At 46.2% G+C, this 22,614-nt stretch overlaps 1 protein-coding gene and 1 pseudogene across 1 annotated transcript; one reads left to right on the forward strand and one right to left on the reverse strand.

Annotated features, from left to right (window-relative positions):
* Nucleotides 1-594: 594 nt before the first annotated feature.
* LOC136453086 (uncharacterized) lies at nucleotides 595-2,294 on the reverse strand (annotated as a pseudogene).
* An 18,435-nt stretch (nucleotides 2,295-20,729) lies between these two features.
* LOC136453087 (RING-H2 finger protein ATL74-like) lies at nucleotides 20,730-22,199 on the forward strand. The gene has a single exon (XM_066453662.1). It carries the CDS (start codon nucleotides 21,264-21,266, stop codon nucleotides 21,867-21,869), a length of 606 nt encoding a protein of 201 aa, XP_066309759.1. The 5' UTR covers nucleotides 20,730-21,263; the 3' UTR covers nucleotides 21,870-22,199.
* Nucleotides 22,200-22,614: the final 415 nt, after the last annotated feature.

Consider the following 22,614-nt stretch of genomic DNA (forward strand, 5'->3'; position numbering starts at 1 on the left):
CTGAACTCAAATGGCGCTATCTATGCAAACTAGTCGACTCTGCAACTGCATCCTCAGACTTATGTACCATTGATAGGTTAAATGGCAATTCGTAGCTATTTATTTAGGTCACCCAGGGCCCTGAGCAAATTCTTTGATGTTTTAAGAGCTTACCAGGAACTGTTTGCATGGTATGCAATCGTTTACCGTGCGATTGGGTGCTACCAAGTAGCAGCCACTGTCTTGGGGATCTGCCACTTGGTCAAGGCATTCCCAAGCTTATTATATGTTGAGTTGTATTGTATGTGAAAGTATAAGAGAATTGCTTGCGCCCTTTGGGTGGTGATAAAGTTTGTAGTTTTAGACAACTATCAGATTGCTCATGATATGTAAGCGAATGTGATCTTCTGTTTCTGTGACCATTATCAGGTTGCTTTCCTCATGATATGCAAGTTCATAGGCGTGGGGTCAGCAGATAACTTTTCTGTTTCCTCAACCTCCATCTCATCCATTCAGTGATGAATTTTGCATTTACTCGATTATGGCACGAGAGCTCAACAAACTGAAATATTTACAAAGACTATAACAACAAAATTGTTATATGTGTAATTACAACTTACCTGTGATCCAACACATTTGTAATTACATCTCGATTACAATATTCTCATCTTTATATGCCTTGATGTATTTTCATTTTTCAGAACTATCATGTACATCAGCTATAAACTTTCATGGACAAACTATTGGCTACACCAAGACACTCAAACTGCTGCTGTGCCTTTTGCCTCTCGAGTTTCTGGATCAAAGCGTTCTTTTCCTCTTCAGGGAGTGCGTTGAACATGAAAACAGATTTGTCCCCAATGTCGTCCTGAATGGTTGAGGGAGAAGAATGAAATTGTCAGATTCGAATCAGGAAGCAAGATATCAGCTACAAATGAAGGGTACATAGGAATCATTGGGAGAGATTTTACCTTGATGGGCTGCTGGAACTTTCTAGCTGCGAAAACCATGAAAAGAAGCATCCACACTCCTAAAAGGGTTGTCTTTGTGCTGTTATCCATTAAACCAGACTGCACATAAAATGTGACCACAAAGATTGTAAGATGAGTGCAGCAGATACCAGCAATATGAGACTTTGAGGAGATAAATCTCAGTGGTTTCTGACTTACCAAATGTCCAAGAAGAAGCCCAGGGATAACAAACGTTAAGATGCCAGCTTCCAATTTTCCATAGCAGAGACCTGTGGATGCATTACTGTCAGCATAATCGACAAATTGGATAATACTACAATGTATAACAAACTAGAATATCATCAGCATGCAGCCTGTTCGCTTGCTCGTATACGATCGTGGATTATAAGCTGAAACAGTATTTTTCTCTCACGCCAAACCAGCCAGCAGTAAATAATCCACGATCGTTTACGACGAAACGAACAGGCTGATGGCCATTGCTACTACAGTCGTCATATCACTGTATATACTGGCTATATGTAACCGGGCAGGAAATTCATATCACTGTATATAATTGGCTATCCATATGTAATCGGGTTGGAAACAGATGACAGGAAAAAAAAATGCAATGGATGAGCTGAAAAGAAAGAAGAGAGGTACCAAGTACCATATGGAGATACACACTGAGATTCTGATAAGCAGCACGCGCGGCGTTTGCATACCTTCCTTGAAGACGAGGCCAGTGAGCGCGGCAAACGTGGGGCCGACGAACCACAGCGCGGTGGGGTGCTCCAGCACGTACTGCACGAGGCTCTCGTCCAGCGGGCGGGCGGCGACGAGGTAGGTCCCGAGGGAGCCGAGCACCCCGGCCGCCCACAGCGCCTGGAGGAAGCTCTTGATCGGGGTGACGTAGATGTGGATGAGGAGCAGCGACAGGCCCAGCCCCGAGGCGCCGGCGGCGTACAGGAGGTCGGCCGCGCCGGCGCCGGCGGCGGGGTTGCCATCCGGCAGGAACGCCGCGGAGGCCGCGGCCACGAAGGACGCCGCCGCCGTCACCAGCCCCGACCGGTACAGCAGCACCTCGCGGACGTCGGAGTCCTCCACGGTCCAGGGCCCGTAGGCGCCGTTGTAGACCGTGGCCTGGTCGGGCAGCCCCGCGCAAGGCCCGTCCCCGACGGCCCGGAGCCTCGGGCCGCGGCGGCCGAGGAGGGGTAGGGAGTTGGTCTCTTGGTGAAGCCGGGGGCGAGGCTCGGTTGAGGTGGGAGAGAAACGAGCCACGGCGAGAGGAGGAGCGCGGCGGCGGCGGCCATGGTGGTCGGTCGCGTCGTGTGATTTCTAGAGGCTCTCAGTGAGTCTCAGGCAGCGGATGCGCCGGCCTCGATATTTCGAGCGTTCGTTTCCCGTGACGGTCGCGTCGCGTGATTTGTAGGGCGCCGAGCTCGGCGCCATGCCGTGAGGTCTTGTTCACGTTGTTGTCGGGTCATCGCCAAGACGTCTCGTCGTGATTGGACATGGCGCTGAGACGAGCTTGCTCGGCGTCAAAAGCCACGACGTCGAGATCAGGTCCATAAACAAAAATCAAACACTAAAATCTATTTATAAATATTTAAAAAAAACTGAAAAAAACCAGGTCCTTGCAGTGAAATTTGCTTTTTCTTTTATTGTAGGAAAAGTTTAACTTCGTATACTGGTTAAATTCGAATGTAGAGCCTGTTTGACAGGACTGAAAAATAAGCTAAAATACTGTTCCGGCCGATGGTTACGAGAGAAAAATACAGTTCTATCTTAAAACACTGTTCATATGAACAGTACTTTAGTGAGTGGGCCACCCACCCGCCAGCCGAACACCCTTGTAATGTGCACTTGGTAATTACCTCGTCATCGTAGATTCTCTTGAGATATCTCTGATGCATGCGTGCTTACTTCACAAGAGTTGAAATCGCAACTGAAAACTTGATACACCATCCACATCAGGTTGGGGATGATGACGAGTGCTATATATGGAACTTCTTTCCATCTTGTATGTGCTGGACTGAAAAACAGCTGTTCGTTTCGTCGTAAACGATCGTAGATTATTTACACCTGTCTGATTTGGTACGAAAGAAAAATATTATTTTAACTTATAATCCACGATCATATACGAGGCTGAAAATATCTGATCACAAGAAAGTACGAAGTGGTGATAAGTGCTAATTCCAAGGTCACCGTCTCAATAGTACCATCATCAAAATCGCCTCTTCAAAAAAATAAAGTGCCAAGCTAAAATGACTGTAGCAACAGCAGCTCGTCTTGTCCATTCGAGCCTTTTTGAGCTCGCAATCGGAGATTTGCCTTTCAGAGAGAAAAACAACTCCCGATTTGTTCAAGATACACACATCTACCTGGCCAGATAAACTATGCACACCATGACAGGCTAGGTTGCTGATCTTGTCACTGGCGGCTTTATCGCTTTGCGGGCGGCTTTACTGCGCACACACGTTTTTATTTTGGAAGCTAGGAAATGAGTTCGTGCATGGACGCTTTTGTGCTGATACTTCCTCCGCCCCCGTCGCATAAGTATATAATCTAGATTTATTCTAAATAAAAATTATTAAAGTTTAAATAATTCTATAAAAAGATATTAATACAACCCAACCAATGTTATTATATTCGTCAAGGAGAATATATATACATATAGTTGAAATGATGAGTGGTGATGATATTTTTACAAACTCAGTTAAATTTAAAATTAATTAACTCTAAGGTGGTACTTTAGTTGGGGTTTAATTAGATGATAGATGAGCATGCATGCACTACCAAGGCAGCTGCCGCACGCGTATGCAGCCATTTTTCATTTCATTTGTGTACAGGCGCTTTCTCATCGGACTGTGACAGCCTGAAATACGTAGTAAGTAGACAGTAGAGTAGTTGAGAGATAAGGCTGCACTTGGCTGTCTCAGGATAAGCATCCTGCTCCTGCCTGTAACCTGTGTATTGGTAGGCAAGTAAAGCTTTATTCTTAGTGCGTACTAGTAGGGTTTAAGGATAGCATAGATTAGACTAACTTTTCGGTGGATCCGCAGTGTCAGGAGCTGATACGATGATGCATGCATGCGCACTATCCAACGGAAAAACGTTCGACGAAACGAAACTGCTATGGCGGCATGCACTACAATGTTGTGCTTCAACGTTGCTATCCATCTTGTAAAAGCGAAAGGAGCCCTTATTCCTACTCTTCTTTTCCCAGCCTACCCGGTAGGTAAGGTTGAATAGGGACCGAAAAAATCTCGTTCCGACCTATTCTGTTTTCTACTTTGTTCCGTCCATTTTCATATTTGTGGGAATAAGGAAAAGGGGGTTTTCCGTCCGTTTCCGCGAGATCCCGTTTTTATCCAGAATTATTCTGTTTTTCACCCTATTTTCAATCTATGTGAGATATGTCTAGAAATTGATGTTCATAAACCTACTAATCACAAATTATGCATGTTAACATGTTAACACATGTTATACTAGTAAATATTGGACCGATAATTTTCTACGTGTATATTATTTTGTGACTTTGTTCATGTATACTAAGAATATTTGATCATGTTATTCTAACTTATTTTCCCTGCTCTCCGTCTGTATTTGTCTGTTTCCGTATTTTCGTATATCCCCATCCGTTTTTAATTCTATTTTTTCCCCGAACCCGATCCTGTTTTCGCTAAAAATGTAGAAACGAAAATGGGAGAGGAGTTTTTCCGTCCGTTTCCGTCCGTTTTCATCCCTACTGTAGGCGGTAGCTAAGCAGGGGCCTCGGTATCTCAAATTGCAAAAATAGATACCTATACTAAAAGACTTTTCTTTCTTTTCATGCTATCGGAAAACGGATGAGATAAAAAAACCATCATTAGGGAAGGTTTAATTAATTGCTTTCTAGGTTTTCACTAATTGCTTTACAGCAGTTTTCCCAAGCCTCCTAGTAAAGAAAGGTTAGAATCGTCCATCAGCTTTTGCCTAAGTATTTGTTTTCATTTCTTTGATTGGGCATTCCAAGCTTCCTTTCTATTATATCTAATGCCAATAGCTGATTTGATTTTGGATTTGTCTATTCTTTTTCTTTTTAAAAAAGCTTTATTTGCGCGCGAGAGTTGAACAAATAGCATAGCCTCTGGGATGTTGGCCCTAGTAAATTAAAGGGGAGCACTTGGTAGCTGTCGGTGGAAAGATGGAAATTGGTTCTAAAAGAGCCAAGCTAGGGATAAGAGATATGATTGCTTGGCATAATGTAACGAATCGCGATTCTAACGGAAACTGGAAAAAGAATAGTTCCCAATACAGGGCCCAAAGAAGAGAGACAAAAGGAAGTAGTGAAAGGGAAAGTCAAGTACACAAATCAAAGTGAAAAATCACATAGCTACTAAGTCAAAACGTCCAATGAGAATCAAGATCAAGAAGGACATGAATCCATTAGCAGGTCTATTAGTTATTTCATTATTGGCATTCCTTAACCAATAGAAGCAGAAAGAGATCACAAGCATTAACGGACCCAAGGTAGCAGAGGGTGCAATGCAACCATCCCCTACCCTGTTCTGATTCCTACTCGTGTGTACCTAGCAGTGTATTTATTTAAAAGCTATTTTTTAAGAAACACCTAATGTTTCAATAAAATAACTAAAATTATATCGCACATGATAAAAAAAACTGCGCACACCCGAATTTCCCATCTTTTCTTCTTTTATGGCATCTTCTCTAACTCCAACAATGTGCGGTGCCAGGAAGCCAGGAAGGCTAGGTGAATGAGCGACCGTAGGGCCAAGTAGTGTCGGAGGAATTAGCTCCGACAATGAAGATTAGCAAATCATGCATAGGGTACCATATGTCTAGTGGAGAGTATATCTCGATGTTGACAAGGGACACCAATGGCTATGCGAGCCTAATTGCCTAATATGCTACGGTTGCAATGGCGTACTAAATGAGCGCTCCTTGCCTCAGCTTATATAGTTCAGGAGGCAGGGTTACAGATCCGATCCCATCCGATTGAGATATACATTTCCTATTCGGTTACAGGGAGATTTCCTAATTGCCTAATCGGTTACTTTGGATTTATCTTGATCTCCAAGCTTCATTTGGCTAATTGTTTGTCCACCAAGTCTGATATCGTACCTCGTTCTGGTTGGTCCTCATATTCGATTCGGACCACGCTACCTGGAGTGGGCTCTCTTTTATAGACGGCGAGGTACACTAGAGTCCATATCTTTGATAGGTAGCGATGTTGTTGTGGCTACTAGGTGTGTGAAGTGGAGAGAGCCAATTGAGCAAGCTAGAGGCCAATGGCTTAGACATCACGAGTTGATGGGTTAGCAACGGATCCAACAACGAAGGGCTCTCAAAGGCAAAAGAAATGTGTGGCGGAGGCATCACACAGAGATGATGTCCAATGGCGAGCCCCTTGGGAAGACGAAGTGAAAGAAAAAGATAACATCATCTGATCTTGATCAAAGGGCTGGAAAGAATCAGGTGTGGAGGAGAAAATTTGTCGGGCGTGTGGTGTGTAGTGTAGACAAGTTCTTAAAGGAATATTAGTAGGTTTAGAGGATTCTTCAGTAGATAGCCGAGCTTGCCATCATCTTTTTGAAATGCACGTTGCTGCCCTTATCTAACTTGCAAGGACTTAGACTGTCTCCAACAAGGAACGCATATGGGAACCCAAACTCAAAATGGGTAGCGAGAGACACAAAATCAGCCTCCAACAGAGTACCTATACGGAAGACCTATTTTGGGTTACCTGATGGGCATAACCCAAATATGAGCATCCTCACTCCTGGAAACCCATTTGTAGAAAGTGTTCTCTTTTGGGTCCTGTTGTTGGAGAAGATACTAAATAGGCATTGAACCATTTCCCTGTAGCGTTACCCAAAGAACGAATGTGTCTTTGTATTTTGGGTGTTGTTGTTGGAGATAGCTTAGGACTTCCCAAGTGCTTGAGGAGGTACCTGTCGATGTTTCACCACCGATAGCCTGCCACGGGGGTCCTCAGGGCAGTATGTTCGGGCTTTAGCGTATGCGGAACTCGACGGTTAACGCAAGGGACAGTCGATTTATCCTGGTTCGGACCCTCGATCTTTGATCGAGTAATAGCCCTACGTCCAGTCGGCGTTAGCCTTTGCGTTGGATTGATCGTAAAGTGTTGTGTTGTTAAAAGTCGCTCGTCCCTAGGAATCCTGCCCTCCTTTATATAGTCAGGAGGTCAGAATCCTAGTCAGTTTACAATGAGAGTTCCTAGTAGAATTATAGAATAATACTTCTACTAAGATTATAGGGGAACAATCCTAGTTAGACTAGATCTTCTCCTTTCCTTGTGGGGTATCTCATGGGTCCCGCACCGACAAGCCCCCGAGCACTTCATGGTTGAGTTCTGGAAGCCTCGTCTTGTTCCTTTAAGTCTTGTCGAGCAGGAACAAGCGTCGTTCGAGTGCTTTCTTGAGCGAAACCGTATAGCGCTTCGTGAGATCTTCGCGTGGTGTGTACCTTTTTGAAGAAAAAAAGTACTCCCATTTGGGTGTAGCCCCCAAGCCTCTTGCTGTTTGGCACAAGGAGCTTGAGGGTCTTCTCTTGAAATTGCCCTGAATCTTCGTCGAAGGGCTCCTGAGCGTATACCCGGGTTCTTTGTCAAAAAGAGCTCGGATATAGCTATGTTCGTGTTCTTTTTGTCGTGTGGCCTTGAAGTGGTCTGTCTTGAAGAAGTCTTCTGAGTGACATACGCTTTTTTGAAGGAAAAAGTGCACTCACTGAGTGTAGCCCCCGAGCCTTTTGCTATTTGGAACAAAAAGTTGAAGGGTCTTGAATCTTATGCTATTCAAAAGAGCTAAAAATCCTCTCCTGTTGCAGCCCCCGAGCATATATTTGGGTTCTTTTATTCAAAAAGAACTCGGGTGCTGGGTCTTGGCATATTTTCTGGCGGTCTGCTGTTGTCAGATGTGGTTGTTTGGTAGTGGTTGAGTGTGAATGTTGTTTGCTTATGAGTTGTATAGTGTTGGTATATCCTTTCGAATATGCTCGTCCTTGAGTAATGTTTCTTCACGCCTGAGTCCTCTTTCATTGAATTCTATCTTTTCACTCTGTCCTTTGTTAGGCTTATTCCATTGGTGCTCCCGGTCTATGTGCACCGCTTCTTTGGTCTATAAATACCCTTCTGTTGTGCTGTTTTGATTCATCGAGCACTTTGTTGCGTGGTCTGAAATCTCCATAGTCATGAATATGATAGTTACTGAAGTAGAGCAGCCCCCTGGCGTATTTTGTAGTTCTTGTGTATCTTGCCATAGCTGAAGGGAGTCTTGTGATAGGGATTGGAGGTAGGTTAATCCCGCAGCAGCATTGTACTTGGAAGTACGTGGCGGTAGTTGGAGGGAGTCTTATGATGTGGGATGCGATCCTTCATCTGGCAATTCTGGGTTGATCCTCGTCGCCTACCCTGAGACTGTCCGGTGCAGATCAACACCATATCCAGCATCACATCAGACTTGGGTAGACAGATGTCTGTCGGCCTTCTCTGCTCCATGTTGTCCCGCCATGCTGCTGATTTCTGCCTTGGATGCACTGCGTCCGTCCTTTGAAGAAAATAGTGTAGCCGAGGGTGGTTTGTCCTACCGAGTAGCAATTTGGAACACGTAGTCGTTCCAGAGCCTAGCCGTGTCCGGTTCCTCTTTGCTACTTTGCTTGTCGTGGTACCGAGTTCGTTGGGTCTTGTAAGATGTGTAATCTTCTATTTTTTTAAACCAGTTATAATGGAAAGAATCTTGTCTTCTAAGTTGTAATTCTTTATTCTCTTGATGTCCCAGTTGTTGATGAGATTTCCGAGTTCTTTTTGTAAGGACCGGGTTGTTGCGCTCCTTATGAGGTTACCCTTCTTTGCTTTATTGTTGATGAGTTCTTTTTGTGGTAATATGATAACTTCGCCCTGGTGCTGGATGGATAAGTCTAAAATCTGCCCGTTGAACTGTACCGTTGTGTGGATTTGAGTCGTCTGCCATTTTAGCTACGTCGGTAAATGGACCATTGTGTCCTCATGCCGTGTTAAAATAGGCCTGGTGGGCCACGTTTTTACCGGTGTAAAATCTATTTAAAGGCCTTTCTCCTCCTTTTCTTTGGTACCCTGCCTTTGCCTTAAAACCCTAGCCTTCAAAACTCCGCCGTCGCCATTACCACCATCATCTGAGTGCTGTCGTCCGAGCCTTCTCTATTCTTAGTGCCCCATTGCTTTTGCTAGTACATGGGTAGGAAGAAGTCGGCGAGTAAGTCCCAGGCGAGCTTTGTCGACGAGGAAGCATCGCTCTCCGTCATTGAAAATCAAGAATTCATGGCGATGAGGGCTGCTCAGAAGATCTGACCGGCTCCAACAACAACTGAAGATCAGCTTCACGAGCTCGTGAGTGATGGCCTGCTCTAGAGCAAGGAGTTTGCTGATTAGAGAGCTCCAGGCGAGCATCGGGTCCCTGCTCTAAGTCCCGGTGAGATTATTCTTTTCGTCTCCTTTATCCATGCTGGTCTCTGCCTTCCTGCTTCTACCTTTTTTCACCGATTTCTCAACTATTTTGGGATTAGCCTGAACCATCTCGCTCCTAATGCTGTCTTTCATCTTTCCGTTTTTGTTCATCTTTGCAAAACTTTCCTTGCAATTCCTCCTTCTCTTTCCCTCTTTCGTTACTTTTTCTGCCTGAAGCCCCAACCCCGCCGCGATGACACCAATGTTCTTGGTGGCTGCGGGATTCAGTTTCGCCAAGGTCTTAAGAGCAAGTTCTTTGACTATGACCTAGTTGATTCCGTGAGGGATTGGCGTGCTGACTGATTTTATGCCACCAACTTGATTCCTCCTCTTTCCATTCATTCCGGATCTGGTCCCTCGGTTAATGACCGATGGGAAAAGAATCATGTGACTATGGCTGAGCTCCAGACGATCAAGCCTTTTCTTGAGAGAATTTGCATTCTGAAACAACAAGGCTTGACCGGCTTCGGGATTATTTCTAGTTTTCTTCGCCACTGAGTTCAACCTTTGAAGGAGCGAGAACATTACGGTTTCGAGTACTCTGGGGCAAAGGACCCTTCTCGTATGGTCCCTGCCCTTGAGTTGACTAACGAGGAGGTGCTCGAGCGTCTCTAGAAGATGCTGAAAGGAGTAAGCGTCGTTCCGCTTGCTGTCCTTGAGTATAGCGCTAACAACCGGCCCCCTGTTGTGAGTTGTTCTTTTCTTTATGCGGGTACTTTTGATTCTCTTTCGTTGTATCCACTTTTGCTTAATCTTCCTTGTCTTGTTGTTTTACTCTTTTATAGGAATTGAGGCGTAATTTCGCTGATCCAATTCCCCTTGATGATCTCCCTGTAAATGTGGAGGCTGGGGGTAGTCTTGCTGGGGCATCCTTGACCAGTAAGTTTCAAACTACCATGATGCTTCCTGGTGTTTCTTCCGCATTTTCTGACGTATATGAAGAGTATGTTCCTCGTCCAGTTCCTCAAGCTCCTCGTACTTTTGGAAAGAGGGGGTGAGCGGATAGTTCTTCTTCTGCTCCATCTGCTGCCAAGAAGTCTCACCAGTCGAGTACTCGTCCAGGTACTCTAGTTGTAGCTAGCATGCTCTTAGGTGAGAATATTAATACGCGCTGTCCTTTTGCTGTTTGTTTTTATCTTTGACCGAGTACTTTTGTCCTTTTTTCAGCTGGAGCTATGGTTGCCTTGGTCGAGAGTGAGGAGGAAGAGGATGATGATGATGCCCTCATTACTCGTCGGTGAGTTCTTTTCTTGTTTTCCTGTTGTTGAATTCCTCTTTTTGTTTTGACTTTGGTCTTGTTCTCTTGTAGCAAGCGGACATCGGGTTCGAGTTCTTCTGAGGCTCTAGTACCGGCTGCACCGCTCTTGTCATAGGGTGGTGGCGATGTTTTTGCTGCCGTGGTTCCCCCTGCGAGGTCTTCTTTTGGTTTTATGAAGAAGAAGATAGCTGAGTGAGTGAATTCTGGTTTTATTTCTCTGCTTCTATTCTCCTTTTTTCTTATTCTTATTGACGAGTTTCCTTGTCAACTTTCAGTCCTTCATCTTCCCCGAGCCTACAGTCGACTTCTTGTCAAACCTCTAGTGCGCCCTTGCGTACTGAGTCTCCGGACTCAGAACACACGGTCGCCGAGGTGGCTGTGAGGGGGACAGAGTCTGCAGCTACTGATTTGTCGGCTCCCGAGGTGACCGTGGCCATGGCGGCGGGTTCATCTAAGGGATTGGCCATGGCTTCCCAGGAGATTGCCCTGGTCGTGCCTTCTTTGCCTCGGTCAGCTTCTCCCTCCTCTTCTTGCCTCCGGTGGTCCGCCTTTGGCTGATGACGTGGTGCAGTAGTTTGATGCCACTCATCGATTGTCAGAGCTAACCGCCGCCTGGGGAAGCTTGTCGACCCTTGCGACTTCTTTTGGGGAAAGGCTCTAGGTAAGTTTTTCTATAGTTCTTTCTTTGGATGTTTGTTTTTCTTCTTTCCTTATGTCTTGTTTTTCTTTCTCTCTTTTTGCTCAGTCTTTTTCTCATGATCATACCAGCTTCTTTTTCTTGTCTGAAAACAAGAAAAAGTTGTCTTCTGAGGTGAGTACCCTAAAGGCAGAGCTTGACCTCTGTCGGGCCGAGTTGGAGACTGAGCGTAGACGCATCAGAAGGAGGACAATGCTCTCCATGCCCGTGTAGTTGAGGTAGAAAAGCAGAGGGATGCAGCTACCCAGGAGGCCTTAAAAACATGGAGGCCATGAAGAAAGAGTGTCATGGTATCACGAGTTCTTTTTCGCTTCCCTTTGTATTCAAATTTGTCTTTCTGCTGACTTGTCTTTTGTTGCTTGGTCTAGCTCTCCGAGTTGAAAAGCAGAAGCTCTCAGAGGGTATCGAGGAGATGAAGACACTCATTCATACTAGCCACAATAAGGCTGAGGAGGTAATTACTCAAGCTAAAGAAGAACTCGTGCTTGCTAAGTTGATTAGGTGTGGGGCTGACAGAGATCTTGTGCAGGCCTAAAAACCGTTGAGGACTTGACTGGCAAGTTGGCAATAGCTACTGAGAACTAGAAAGCTTTGTGGAAGTCTTTTCGGTCAGTAGCTGACCTTCTTTGGACTCTAGCAGATGATGGTCATTCTTGAGCTCAGTTCATTCCCCAAGTGCCGATCCATTTCCAAGAGTTTGTGAAGCGGTGTGCCCATCTTTGTACCAGGAATGTTCTTGCCTAGGTCCGGGTTCTTTCTCTAGACTTTCCTTTGTCCAAGGTTGCCGATGAAGCCGAGAGCCAAGAGTATCTGGATGCTGTTGAGAAGTTGGAGCCTGAGGTCGAAGATTTAGCCAGGAAGATTGTAGATAATCTTAACATTGATATTTCTTCTCCTGATGACAATGCTTGATGTAATTGACCTTTGTATTCCAGCTTCTGTAATAAAACACTATACTTGAAGACTGAATGGAGATTCTTTATTTTTTGTTGATGTCTTCTTTATCTGTATTTCTTTGTCTCATAAACAACCCGGCTTAGGTAAATCATTATCTTGACAAACTTTCTTGATCTGTCAAGTGCTTTTCTAGCTTTAGTCTGTGCCTTGTAAACAACTCGGTATATGTAGATTGATTTCCTTGATTTGTTGAGTGTTTGTCTGGCTTTCATCTGTGACTTGTGAACAACTCGGCATAGATCGTTGTCTCGACAAACTTTGTGTTCTTGTTAGTACTGAAAAGACTTAGGACGCCTCTAGCTTCTTCTTTTCGGCTTAACTTAGAATGTGGTCAGCATCTGGTCCTATCCCTGGTTGCAAAAACATCCTAGGATCGACAAGCCCCCGAGCACTTCATGGTAGGGCTCTGGAAGCCTCGTCTTGTTCCTTTAGGTCCTGCCGAGTAGGTACAAGCATCGCCCGAGTGCTTTCTTGAGAGAAACCATGTAGCATTTCTTGGGATCTTCTGAGTGTAGCCCCCGAGCCTCTTGCTAGGCTTAATTTCAGTCGTTTTAATTTTTTGGTTCGGGTGTCAGCTTATTAGCTACCCTCATCGGCGGGCTCAAGCATCTTTTCAGCTCTTTTGCTCTCTGCCGGTATGCTCAGGCGTATTTTCAGCCATTTTGCTTTTTTGGTTCAGGTGTTAGCTTATTAGCTACCCTCATCGGTGGGCTCAAGCATCTTTTCAGCTCTTTTGCTCTCGGCCGGTATGCTCAGGCGTATTTTCAGCCATTTTGCTTTTTGGTTCAGGTGTTAGCTTATTAGCTACCCTCATCGACGGGCTCAAGCATCTTTTTAGCTCTTTTGCTCTCTGCCGGTATGCTCAGGCATATTTTTAGCCATTTTGCTTTTTTGGTTTGGGTGTTAGCTTATTAGCTACCCTCATCGGCGGGCTCAAGCATCTTTTTAGCTCTTTTGCTCTCGGCCGGTATGCTCAGGCGTCTTTTCAGCCATTTTGCTTTTTGGTTCGGGTGTTAGCTTGTTAGCTACCCTCATCGGCGGGCTCAAGCATCTTTTTAGCTCTTTTGCTCTCTGCCAGTATGCTTAGGCGTATTTTTAGCCATTTTGCTTTTTTGGTTCGGGTGTTAGCTTATTAGCTACCCTCATCGGTGGGCTCAAGCATCTTTTTAGCTCTTTTGCTCTCGGCCAGTATGCTCAGGCGTATTTTCAGCCATTTTGCTTTTTGGTTCGGGTGTTAGCTTATTAGCTACCCTCATCGGCGGGCTTAAGCATCTTTTCAAATCTTTTGCTCTCGGCCGGTATGCTTATTGGAAACAACTCGGAGAAAGCCATAATAAGACATATGTTTGTCGAGAAAGAACCATCTTTATTGATCATGAATATTGATAGGTCATAATAGTATGTATGTTGTTGATGAGCGCTAACTTTATTGATCATGAACATTGATCTCTTGTGGCTTGCATATATATTTTCCCTTGAGTTGTTTTCATGCGTAGAATCTTCTTAGCTGGCTGATGTGCCATGTATTGTTGACTTCTCTTCCGTCTTCAGTTATCAACTTGTATGTGCCTAGTCTGGTGACTTTTGTGACGATAAAAGGACCTTCCCATGGACTAAGTAGTTTATGGCGTCCATCAGTTTTTTGTATTCTTCTTAGTACTAGGCCTCTGACTGCTAATGATCAAGACTGGGTATTCTTGTTGTAGTGGCATCTTAATCCTTGGAGGTATCTTGCTGATTGAAGGGTAGCGTTTACTCTGACTTCTTCTGTACTGTCGAGCTCTAATCTTTGGGTTTGCTCAGCTTTTCCTTCATCATATTGTTCTATCCTTGGTGACATCCAAATCAAGTTGGTAGGTAGTACGGCTTTTGATCTATAAACTAGGAAAAAAGGTGAGTATCCGGTGGCTCTGCTCATTTGAGTCCGTAGCCCCCATACGACCTTGGGTAATTTTTCAATCCATTTTGATCCATAGTCCACTAGTTCTTCATACAATCTTAGTTTTAATCCGGCTAGTATGAGTCCATTAGCCCTTTCTACCTGTCCGTTGGCCTCTAGATGTGCGACTGATGCATAATCTATTCTAAAGCCGCAATCCTATGCCCAACTTTGGAATTCTGTGGCTATGAAGGGAGAACCCAAATCTATGATGATTCGATTGGGCATGCCGAAGCAGTGCATAATGTCTTGGATGAATTCGACTGCTTTGACTACGCTGTATTTTGCGAGTGGTTTGTATTCAATCCACTTGGTGAACTTATCAATTGCTATGAAGATGTACTCGAAACCGTCTTTTGCTTTCTTGAGAGGTCCTACTTGATCCAGCCCCCAGCAGGAGAAAGGCCAAGCAGGTGGGATGCAGATGAGATTGTGAGCTGGCACATGAGCTTGTCTTGCAAACATTTGACAACCTTTGCATCTTCTGACAAGTTCTTCTGCGTCTTTCAAATCGGTTGGCCAGTAGAATCCGGTGCGGAATGCTTTGCCGACTAGTGTTCTTGAAGCGGCATGATTTCCACAGCAACCTGAGTGTATTTCGTCTAGGATCTCTTTGCCCTCTTCAAATGAGACATATTTTAGGAGTACTCCTGATGATACGACTCTTCTGTAGAGTTTGTTTCCCACTAGGACGTAGTTCTTGCTTCTGCGAACAACTCGGGTAGCTTCCTCTTTTTCCGCTGGCAACTTATTCTCTTTGATGTAATCAATAAAAACCTGGGTCCATGAAGTGATAATTACCAAAATCTGGGTACCTTTAGCTGAGATTTTAGGGGTTATCTCACTGGGTTGTTTAATAGAGGGTGCTGATAACTCCTCTATGAATACACCGGGTGGGACCTTCGCCCTATCTGATCCAAGCTTGGCGAGGACATCTGCCGAAATATTAGAATTGCGTAGGACGTGTAGAATTTCTAATCCTTGAAAATGTTTTTCGAGCTTTCGTATTTCAGCACAGTAAGCCCCCATGTTTTCTTTGGTGTAGTCCCAATCTTTGTTGACTTGATTGATGACTACCGTTGAATCGCCGTAAACGAGTAAACGCTTGATTCCGAGGGTAATTGCCACTCGTAGCCCATGGATGAGGGCTTCGTATTCTGCTTCATTGTTTGTAGCTTGTCATAATATCTAAAGGACGTACTTGAGTTGTTTTCCATCTAGAGAAATGAGGAGAACGCCTGCACCGGCTCCGCCTAGCTTAAGTGATCCATCAAAGTACATCTTTCAATGATCAAGGATGGTATTTGACATAGGTTGTTGAATTTCTATCCACTCGGCAACAAAATCAGCCAGGGCTAGAGATTTAATTACCTTCCGTGGGGTGAAATCAATATTGAGAGCACCAAGTTCAACTGCCCACTTAGATATACGTCCTATTGCGTCTCTGTTGTGTAGGATGTCTCCGAGTGGGAAATCTATCACCACAGTAATCTTGTGGCTTTCAAAATAGTGGCGAAGTTTGCGTGAAGTGATCAGTAGGGCGTAGAGTAGTTTTGTACATGTGGGTACCGGATTTTTGATTCTGACAGTATTTCGCTGATGTAGTATACGGGGCATTTTACTTTATATACACGCCCTTCTTCTTCTATTTCTACGACAATCGATGTGCTGATCACAGTAGAAGTTGCCGCAATATACAGCATTATGTCTTCGTATTTCTTTGGAGGTGTGGGAACGGGCGAGGAAGTTAGGTATGCCTTAAGCTTCTTGAAAGCTTCGTTGGCTTCTTCTGTCCACTCGAATTTATCTGTCTTCTTTAGCAATTTAAAGAAAGGTAACCCTTTTTCACCGAGTCTTGATATGAAACAATTTAGGGCCGCCATGCAGCCTGTTAGCTTCTGCACATCTTTGACACTTTGAGGAGGGCCCATCTCTGTTATGGCTTGAATTTGCTTGGCGCTTGCTTCGATTCTGCAATGACTGACCAAGAATTCGAGTAGTTGTCCTGAAGGAACGTCGAATACACACTTATTTGGGTTCAATTTCCATCTCCACCTTTTCAGGTTTTCGAAGGTTTGCTTTAAGTCTTCAATTAGTGTATCCGGGTTCTTTGTCTTTACTACTACATCATCCACGTATGCCTCTACGTTTTCGCCGATCTAATCACCAAGGCACGTTTGGATAGCTCTTTGGTAAGTGGCACCAGCATTCTTGAGTCCAAATGACATGGTTTTGTAGCAGTAGGTACCGAATGGAGTGATGAAAGATGTCTTGCTCTGGTCATGTTCCTTTAATACGATCTGGTGATATCCTGAATAGCAATCAAGGAAAGATAATAGGGCAGATTCTGTTGTTGAATCAACTATCTGATCAATGCGTGGTAGCCCGAACAGATCTTTTGGGCAGTGTTTGTTGAGATCTGTGTAGTTGACACACATGCGCCACTCGTCCGTATTCTTTTTCTGTACTAAAACTGGGTTTGCTAGCCAATCTAGATGGAGGATTTCTCTGATGAATCCGCCTGCCATTAGTTTTGTGATTCCTTTTTTAATTGCTGCCTTCTTGTCGGTGAGAATCGTCGTAGTCGTTGCTTCATGGGTTTGGAGCCTTCATTGATATCAATTCTGTGCTCAGCCAACCCTCTTGGGACCTCTGGCATGTCGGCCGGCTTCCAAGCGAAGATATCTTTGTTGTCCCGAAGAAAGTTGGTGAGCACGAGTTCCTATTTTGCTGAGAGGTGGGTGCTGATGGTTGTCGTTTTGGAGGGATCACCGGTGCCCAGGTTGATTTGCTTGACGTCGGCTTCTTTTGGTGGTGCTAGAATGCTGGGTTTTTTAGCCGGTATCTCTAGCTCTTCTAGGCTCATTTCTGCTGCAACAGTGGCTATTTTGTTTCTTCCATCGGTGGCCTGTGCTTTTGCTGCAATTTGGATTGCCTAAACATCGCAGTCAAAAGCGCGCTTCAAATCACTCCGAAGAGAAAGGACACCATTAGGCCCTGGCATCTCAAGCAACAGGTACGAATAATGCGATATTGCCATGAATTTTGCTAGTGCCGGGCGCCCAAGGATTGCGTGATATGATAAATCGAAGTCCGCAACTTCAAACTTGATGAAGTCTGTACGGTAGTTCGAGGGAGTCCCAAAAGTAACCGGTAGAGTGATTTGTCCAAGTGGCATTGCTGCCTTGTCGGGTACTATGCCATAAAAAGGTGTGCTTATTGGTGTAATCATCCCGACGAGTTATAGTCCCATCTTTCTTAAGGTTTCTAAAAAAATGATGTTGAGTCCGGCTTTCCCGTCGATTAGTACTTTCATGGCAGTCATATCGATAATAGTTGGATCTAGAACTAGTGGGTAATGGCATGTGTTTCCTACGCTAGTCCATTAGTCTTCTCTTAAAAATTAGATTGGATACTATGACCAATTAAGATATCTTGGTGTAGCCGGTTCTGCTGCCATGATGGTTCGTAACGCCAGCTTTTCTTGATGTTTGCTTCTGGAATCTGGAACCCCGGTAAAGATTACTGCTACTGTCCGCCTGGATTGTTGGAATCCCTTGTCTTCGTGGTTGTCTTCTTCTTTTTTCTGATTGCCTTCTTTGGTATTCTCCTTACTATCTTTTCTTGTGTATCGATCTTTGAAGGTGTAGCAATTTCTGATGGTGTGATTTCCTTTGGGGTGCAAGATGCAACGCATATTTTCAATGTCGTCATACCTTCTGGGCTTGGAAAACTTCCTTGATTTGTCAGTCACTGCTACGGTGTTGTCTGGTCCACGTTTTTTTTCCTGTTGTCTGTTGTTTCGATGATTTTGCTTGTCCGGGTTGTCTCTGTTGTTTCTATCCGGGAATCTTTCTCGTGTCTTTTCCTCTGCGGTAATCATCTTTTCCACTGTTCATCTGAATTCTTCATTGTTTCTTGGGTTTTCTTTGCAGAAGTCTTGAAATTACCACCTAGCCATGATTCCGTGAGAGAAAGCTTCGATTACTTCCCGTTGGGTGATGTCATGTACTTGAACTCGTAGTTCGCCAAATCGTCGATAGTAATTTTTGAGACTTTCACCTCCTTTCTACTTGAGTCCTTTTAACTCTACGTGGGTGATTGGGTGTGTAATGATACCCACAAAATTTTCGCAGAAAGCTCTTTGCAAGTCCTCCCAATTTCTGATTGATCCTAGATTCAATTTGTCAAACCATTGAAGCGGCATGGTTTCTAGGACCATGGGAAAGAACAAGGTGTTGATGTCATTGTCTCCTTTAGCCAATTCAATCGATTGCGAGTAAATCCTAAGCCACTGCTACTTGGAGTGGTTGGACAACTTGAACTTGTGAGGCAGTCGTATTGAAGCAAGTCTGTTTGCAAAATAGGGAAATCTATCGTGCGTTCTAGCGTCTGTGTATTCTGATTCAGCGCCTCCTTCTTGCCAACTGTTGTCTTGGTGAGAGTAGTTCTGCGTGGCTATCCGAGTAGGTGCTTTGCTTTTGGCCTTTCTTGGTTGTTCAACTCGATCATTTTGACTATGATTTCTTCTACTTTCTCTGTTGTGACTTTCACTTGGTCCAAGTCTCTCGAAAGCGGACTTCCTTTGATTTTGATCTTCTTGCTCGTGAGATGTTGACCTGTTAGGTAGTCTTGAGCGGGCCCTTCCGTCGTGCGTCCTTAGGACTGTTGATCGGAGGAAGTCCCGGAGCTATTCTTGTTTTTCATTGGGATGTGAAGTCGCCCTGAGTTCTTCTAGTGCTTCTCGGATCTTAACGTAGGGTGTATTCGCTGCTCGTCCTTCTTTGACCTCTCGCTCTAATTTTCTTCTATTGTACTCGGCTAGGTCTGACTCATATTTGATCCAAGCTTCCTTACGCTGCTTAGCGCGGTGTTGACGTCCTTGTTTTAATTTGTTCTTTCTCTCTCTGGCTTGCCTCTAACTCTCAGTCTCACCATCGTGCCCCTGGGTAAATAGTGATATGTTGGATTTGGATTTATCTGAAGACATGACATCGGGTGCTTCAGGGGGAACCAATGGTGATCGATGACAGTGAATCATGAATACTTCTCGAGCATGAGTTGTTTTGTAATCAGCGTTGGTTTTCGTACTATCAGAGTTGTTGATAACTTCAGTAGTGGCTTCAGGGTCACAGATCGAGTCTCCTTCTTGGTAGGGTAGAGCTGTTGTCGTTGTTGTGTCAACTAGCCGGGTACTGCTGTCCTCAGGAACAGAACCTGGCCAGTGGATGATGCAGTCTTGAGATGTTACGGTTAGTACGAGACCTTTCTAAGCTCCTGTCAGCGGTATTCCAAGCACTGGATTAAGAGATCTTTTGAGCTGTGCCCGATAAGACGTTGCCATGTTGTCAAGGCCGAACGAAAAGGGACCCGTCTTCTTTAGAGTACTCTGAGTGTACTCCGAGTTGTATTCTTGATAGGTTGATGTCGCGTTCCGGAGCCTTATTGGAAAAGAACTCGATTTTTCAAAAGAACTCGGATAGGACTCCATCTCGGAAGCGGAGCCTGAGTTTGAATCGGATGCGTGAAGCCACAAAATCTGAGTTGGATCGGACATCGCGAGCTGTGCGAATCTTTCAGCAAGTTGATCTGTCGTTGTCGCCGAAATGGAAAGGTCTTGATGATGATCCGAATCTTCGAGGAGACGGCCTTGGAGCTTGCCATCGTCGTCTGCCTTGCAGATCCATGAACCGAAGATGAAGGTTGATCCCGTCAAGAAGATCATGTTGACGAGGTCCGTCGAGCTCTCGGGTGCAAATTCGCTGAAAGCCCCTACGTGGCGTGCCAGCTGTCGATGTTTCACCACCGATAGCCTACCACGGGGGTCCCCGGGGCAGTATATTCGGACTTCAGCGTTTGCGGAACTCGACGGTTAACGTAAGGAACAGTCGATTTATCCTGGTTCGGATCCTCGATCTTTGATCGAGTAATAGCCCTATGTCCAGTCGGCGTTAGCCTTTGCGTTGGATTGATCGTAAAGTGTTGTGTTGTTAAAAGTCGCCCGTCCCTAGGAACCTTGCCCTCCTTTATATAGTTAGGAGGTCAAAATTCTAATAGGTTTATAATGAGAGTTTCTAGTAGGATTACAGAATAATACTTCTACTAAGATTACAGGGGAAGAATCCTACTTAGACTAGATCTTCTCCTTTCCTTGCGGGATATTCCGTGGGTCCCGTACCGACAGTACCTCAGTTCAGAAGCTGGATGGGATCATCCGATCCAGGTTTATCCACACGGCCACACCTCAGAAACTGGATGTTTCCGTTCAGAACTCGGGAAGCCATTGCTCTGTGCCTCTGGCCTGTGCCGACAGAGTGAGCTGAGGCCGACGGCGTGGAGTCCGGCCGGTCCGCCAGCAAAAGCACAAACGAAAAGCACGCGCAGGTTTTGCATCAGCGCACGCGCGTGGCCGCCTGATTTGCACGGCCAGCAGGCAAGCACGGACAAGCCGAACAAGCAACAAGTGCATGCGCAACAAGCGTACGATACGAACACAGATATTTCTCATGCGAACTTTTGGAAGGCCATGCAAGGCCCACCGTAAAGTGACCCGGAACCGACCCTCCGCTCCAACCGCCGCCGAGCAGCGCTGCGACTCAGCTCCCCGCGATCTTGCCTCCCCGCTATAAAATCTCCTTCCGCGGCCGCTTCCGCCGGGGAGCTTTCCACTTCACAGCCGATGACCCTACCAGAAACCGACCCGGTCCGGCTCGTGCGCGAGAACGTCCATCAAAAAGGCCGCCGGATCACACTGATCACAAGCCCCAAACTTTCCCAAACCAAGTTAGCTGCGGAGTGAGTGCTAAAGCGCTCTCTGCTGGACTCTGGTCGCAGCTGCAGCGTCCCCTCCCTTTTTGCCATCGAGCATCGTCACCTGTGCCGCCGGCGCGTAATTGCACCGGGGTCACTGCTTAAGAGGAAGAGCAGGAGAGGCAGGGGCGTTGGGAATCTCGTCGTGCGGTGCGGGACTGCGGGTGCCCATGGGCGTGCACGCCAGGTCGATGAGCTGGTACATGAGCCCGCCGGGGTCGCCGGCGCCGGGGAGCGCCGCCGAGGCGCAGCACGCGCTGAGCAGCAGCCCCGGGGGCAGCAGCGACGCCAGCTTCGACACCAACATGGTCATCATCCTCGCCGCGCTGCTGTTCGCGCTCCTCTTCGCGCTGGGCCTCAACTCGCTGGCGCGCTGCCTCATCCGCTGGGCGCGCCGCGCGCCGGCGGCGGCGGCGGGGGAGGCCGGCGGCGCGGGCGGGCTCAAGAAGCGCGCGCTCCGGAGCATCCCGGTCGAGGTGTACGGCGCGTGCGGCGCCGACGGGGCCGCGGCCGTCGCCGCCGACGTCTGCGCCATCTGCCTCGGCGAGTTCGCGGACGGCGAGAAGGTGCGCGTGCTGCCGCGCTGCGCCCACGGCTTCCACGTCCGCTGCGTCGACACCTGGCTCCTCTCGCACGACTCCTGCCCCACGTGCCGGGGCTCCGTGCTCGACGGCGCGAAGGCCGCCTCCTCCGCTCCCGCTCCCGCCGCCGGGGGCAGCCGGCGGCAGGGCAGCGACGCTGCTGCTGCTGCTGCCATCGCCATCGTCATCGGGTGACGTGGACGGGAGGGGCCCTCGTGCGTGCCCACTGGTGGTGGAGCCACACGGCGGGTATGCGAGAGCTTCGTTCCGTCGTCCGTGAGATATTTTGCTGTGAGAGGCCGACGAGTGGGCCTGGCTCTCTTTGTAGCTCCCTAGGTCGTAGTCTAGTCAAGATTGCAGCATGTCCTTCACGATATTTATCCCTTCGGTCTGTACTTGTGCTTGGCTTGCTCGTCCACGTCGCAGCCGGTCCTGTTTGTGTATACTGGGAGTGGATGACGGCGACGGGGTACGCCGCCATAGGCAGCCAGGCTTGCAATAATACAGTTTAGTTTGTAGTTTGCACATGCTCGATTTGGGCCTTGTTTAAATTCAGGATGTAGAGTTTTAGGTGCTACATCGGGTGTCATATGAATGTCGTTTGGGATGTTCGGATACTAATAAAAAAACAAATTACAGAATCCGTCGGTAATCCACGAGATGAATTTATTAAACATAATTAACCTATCATTAGCACACGTGTTACTGTAGCACCACGTTGTCAAATCATGGCCTAATTAGGTTTAAAAGATTCGCCTCGCAAATTAGTCGCAACTGTGCAATTAGTTATTTTTTAATCTGTATTTAATATTCTATGTATGTGTTAAACATTCGATGGGATATGGAGTAGACATTAGGGGAGTAACTAAACCAGGCCTTGGCACAATTTTGGAGCACCGAGTAGAACAGGGAGGACACCTATTTTGCAGGTCACTCGATT

Source organism: Miscanthus floridulus, chromosome 5 (assembly GCF_019320115.1).
Source record: "Miscanthus floridulus cultivar M001 chromosome 5, ASM1932011v1, whole genome shotgun sequence".
NCBI lineage: Eukaryota > Viridiplantae > Streptophyta > Magnoliopsida > Poales > Poaceae > Miscanthus > Miscanthus floridulus.

Coding starts and splice junctions, on each gene's coding strand:
- LOC136453087 (XM_066453662.1), top strand. CDS start 21,264: ATGGGCGTGCACGCCAGGTCGATGAGCTGGTACATGAGCCCGCCGGGG.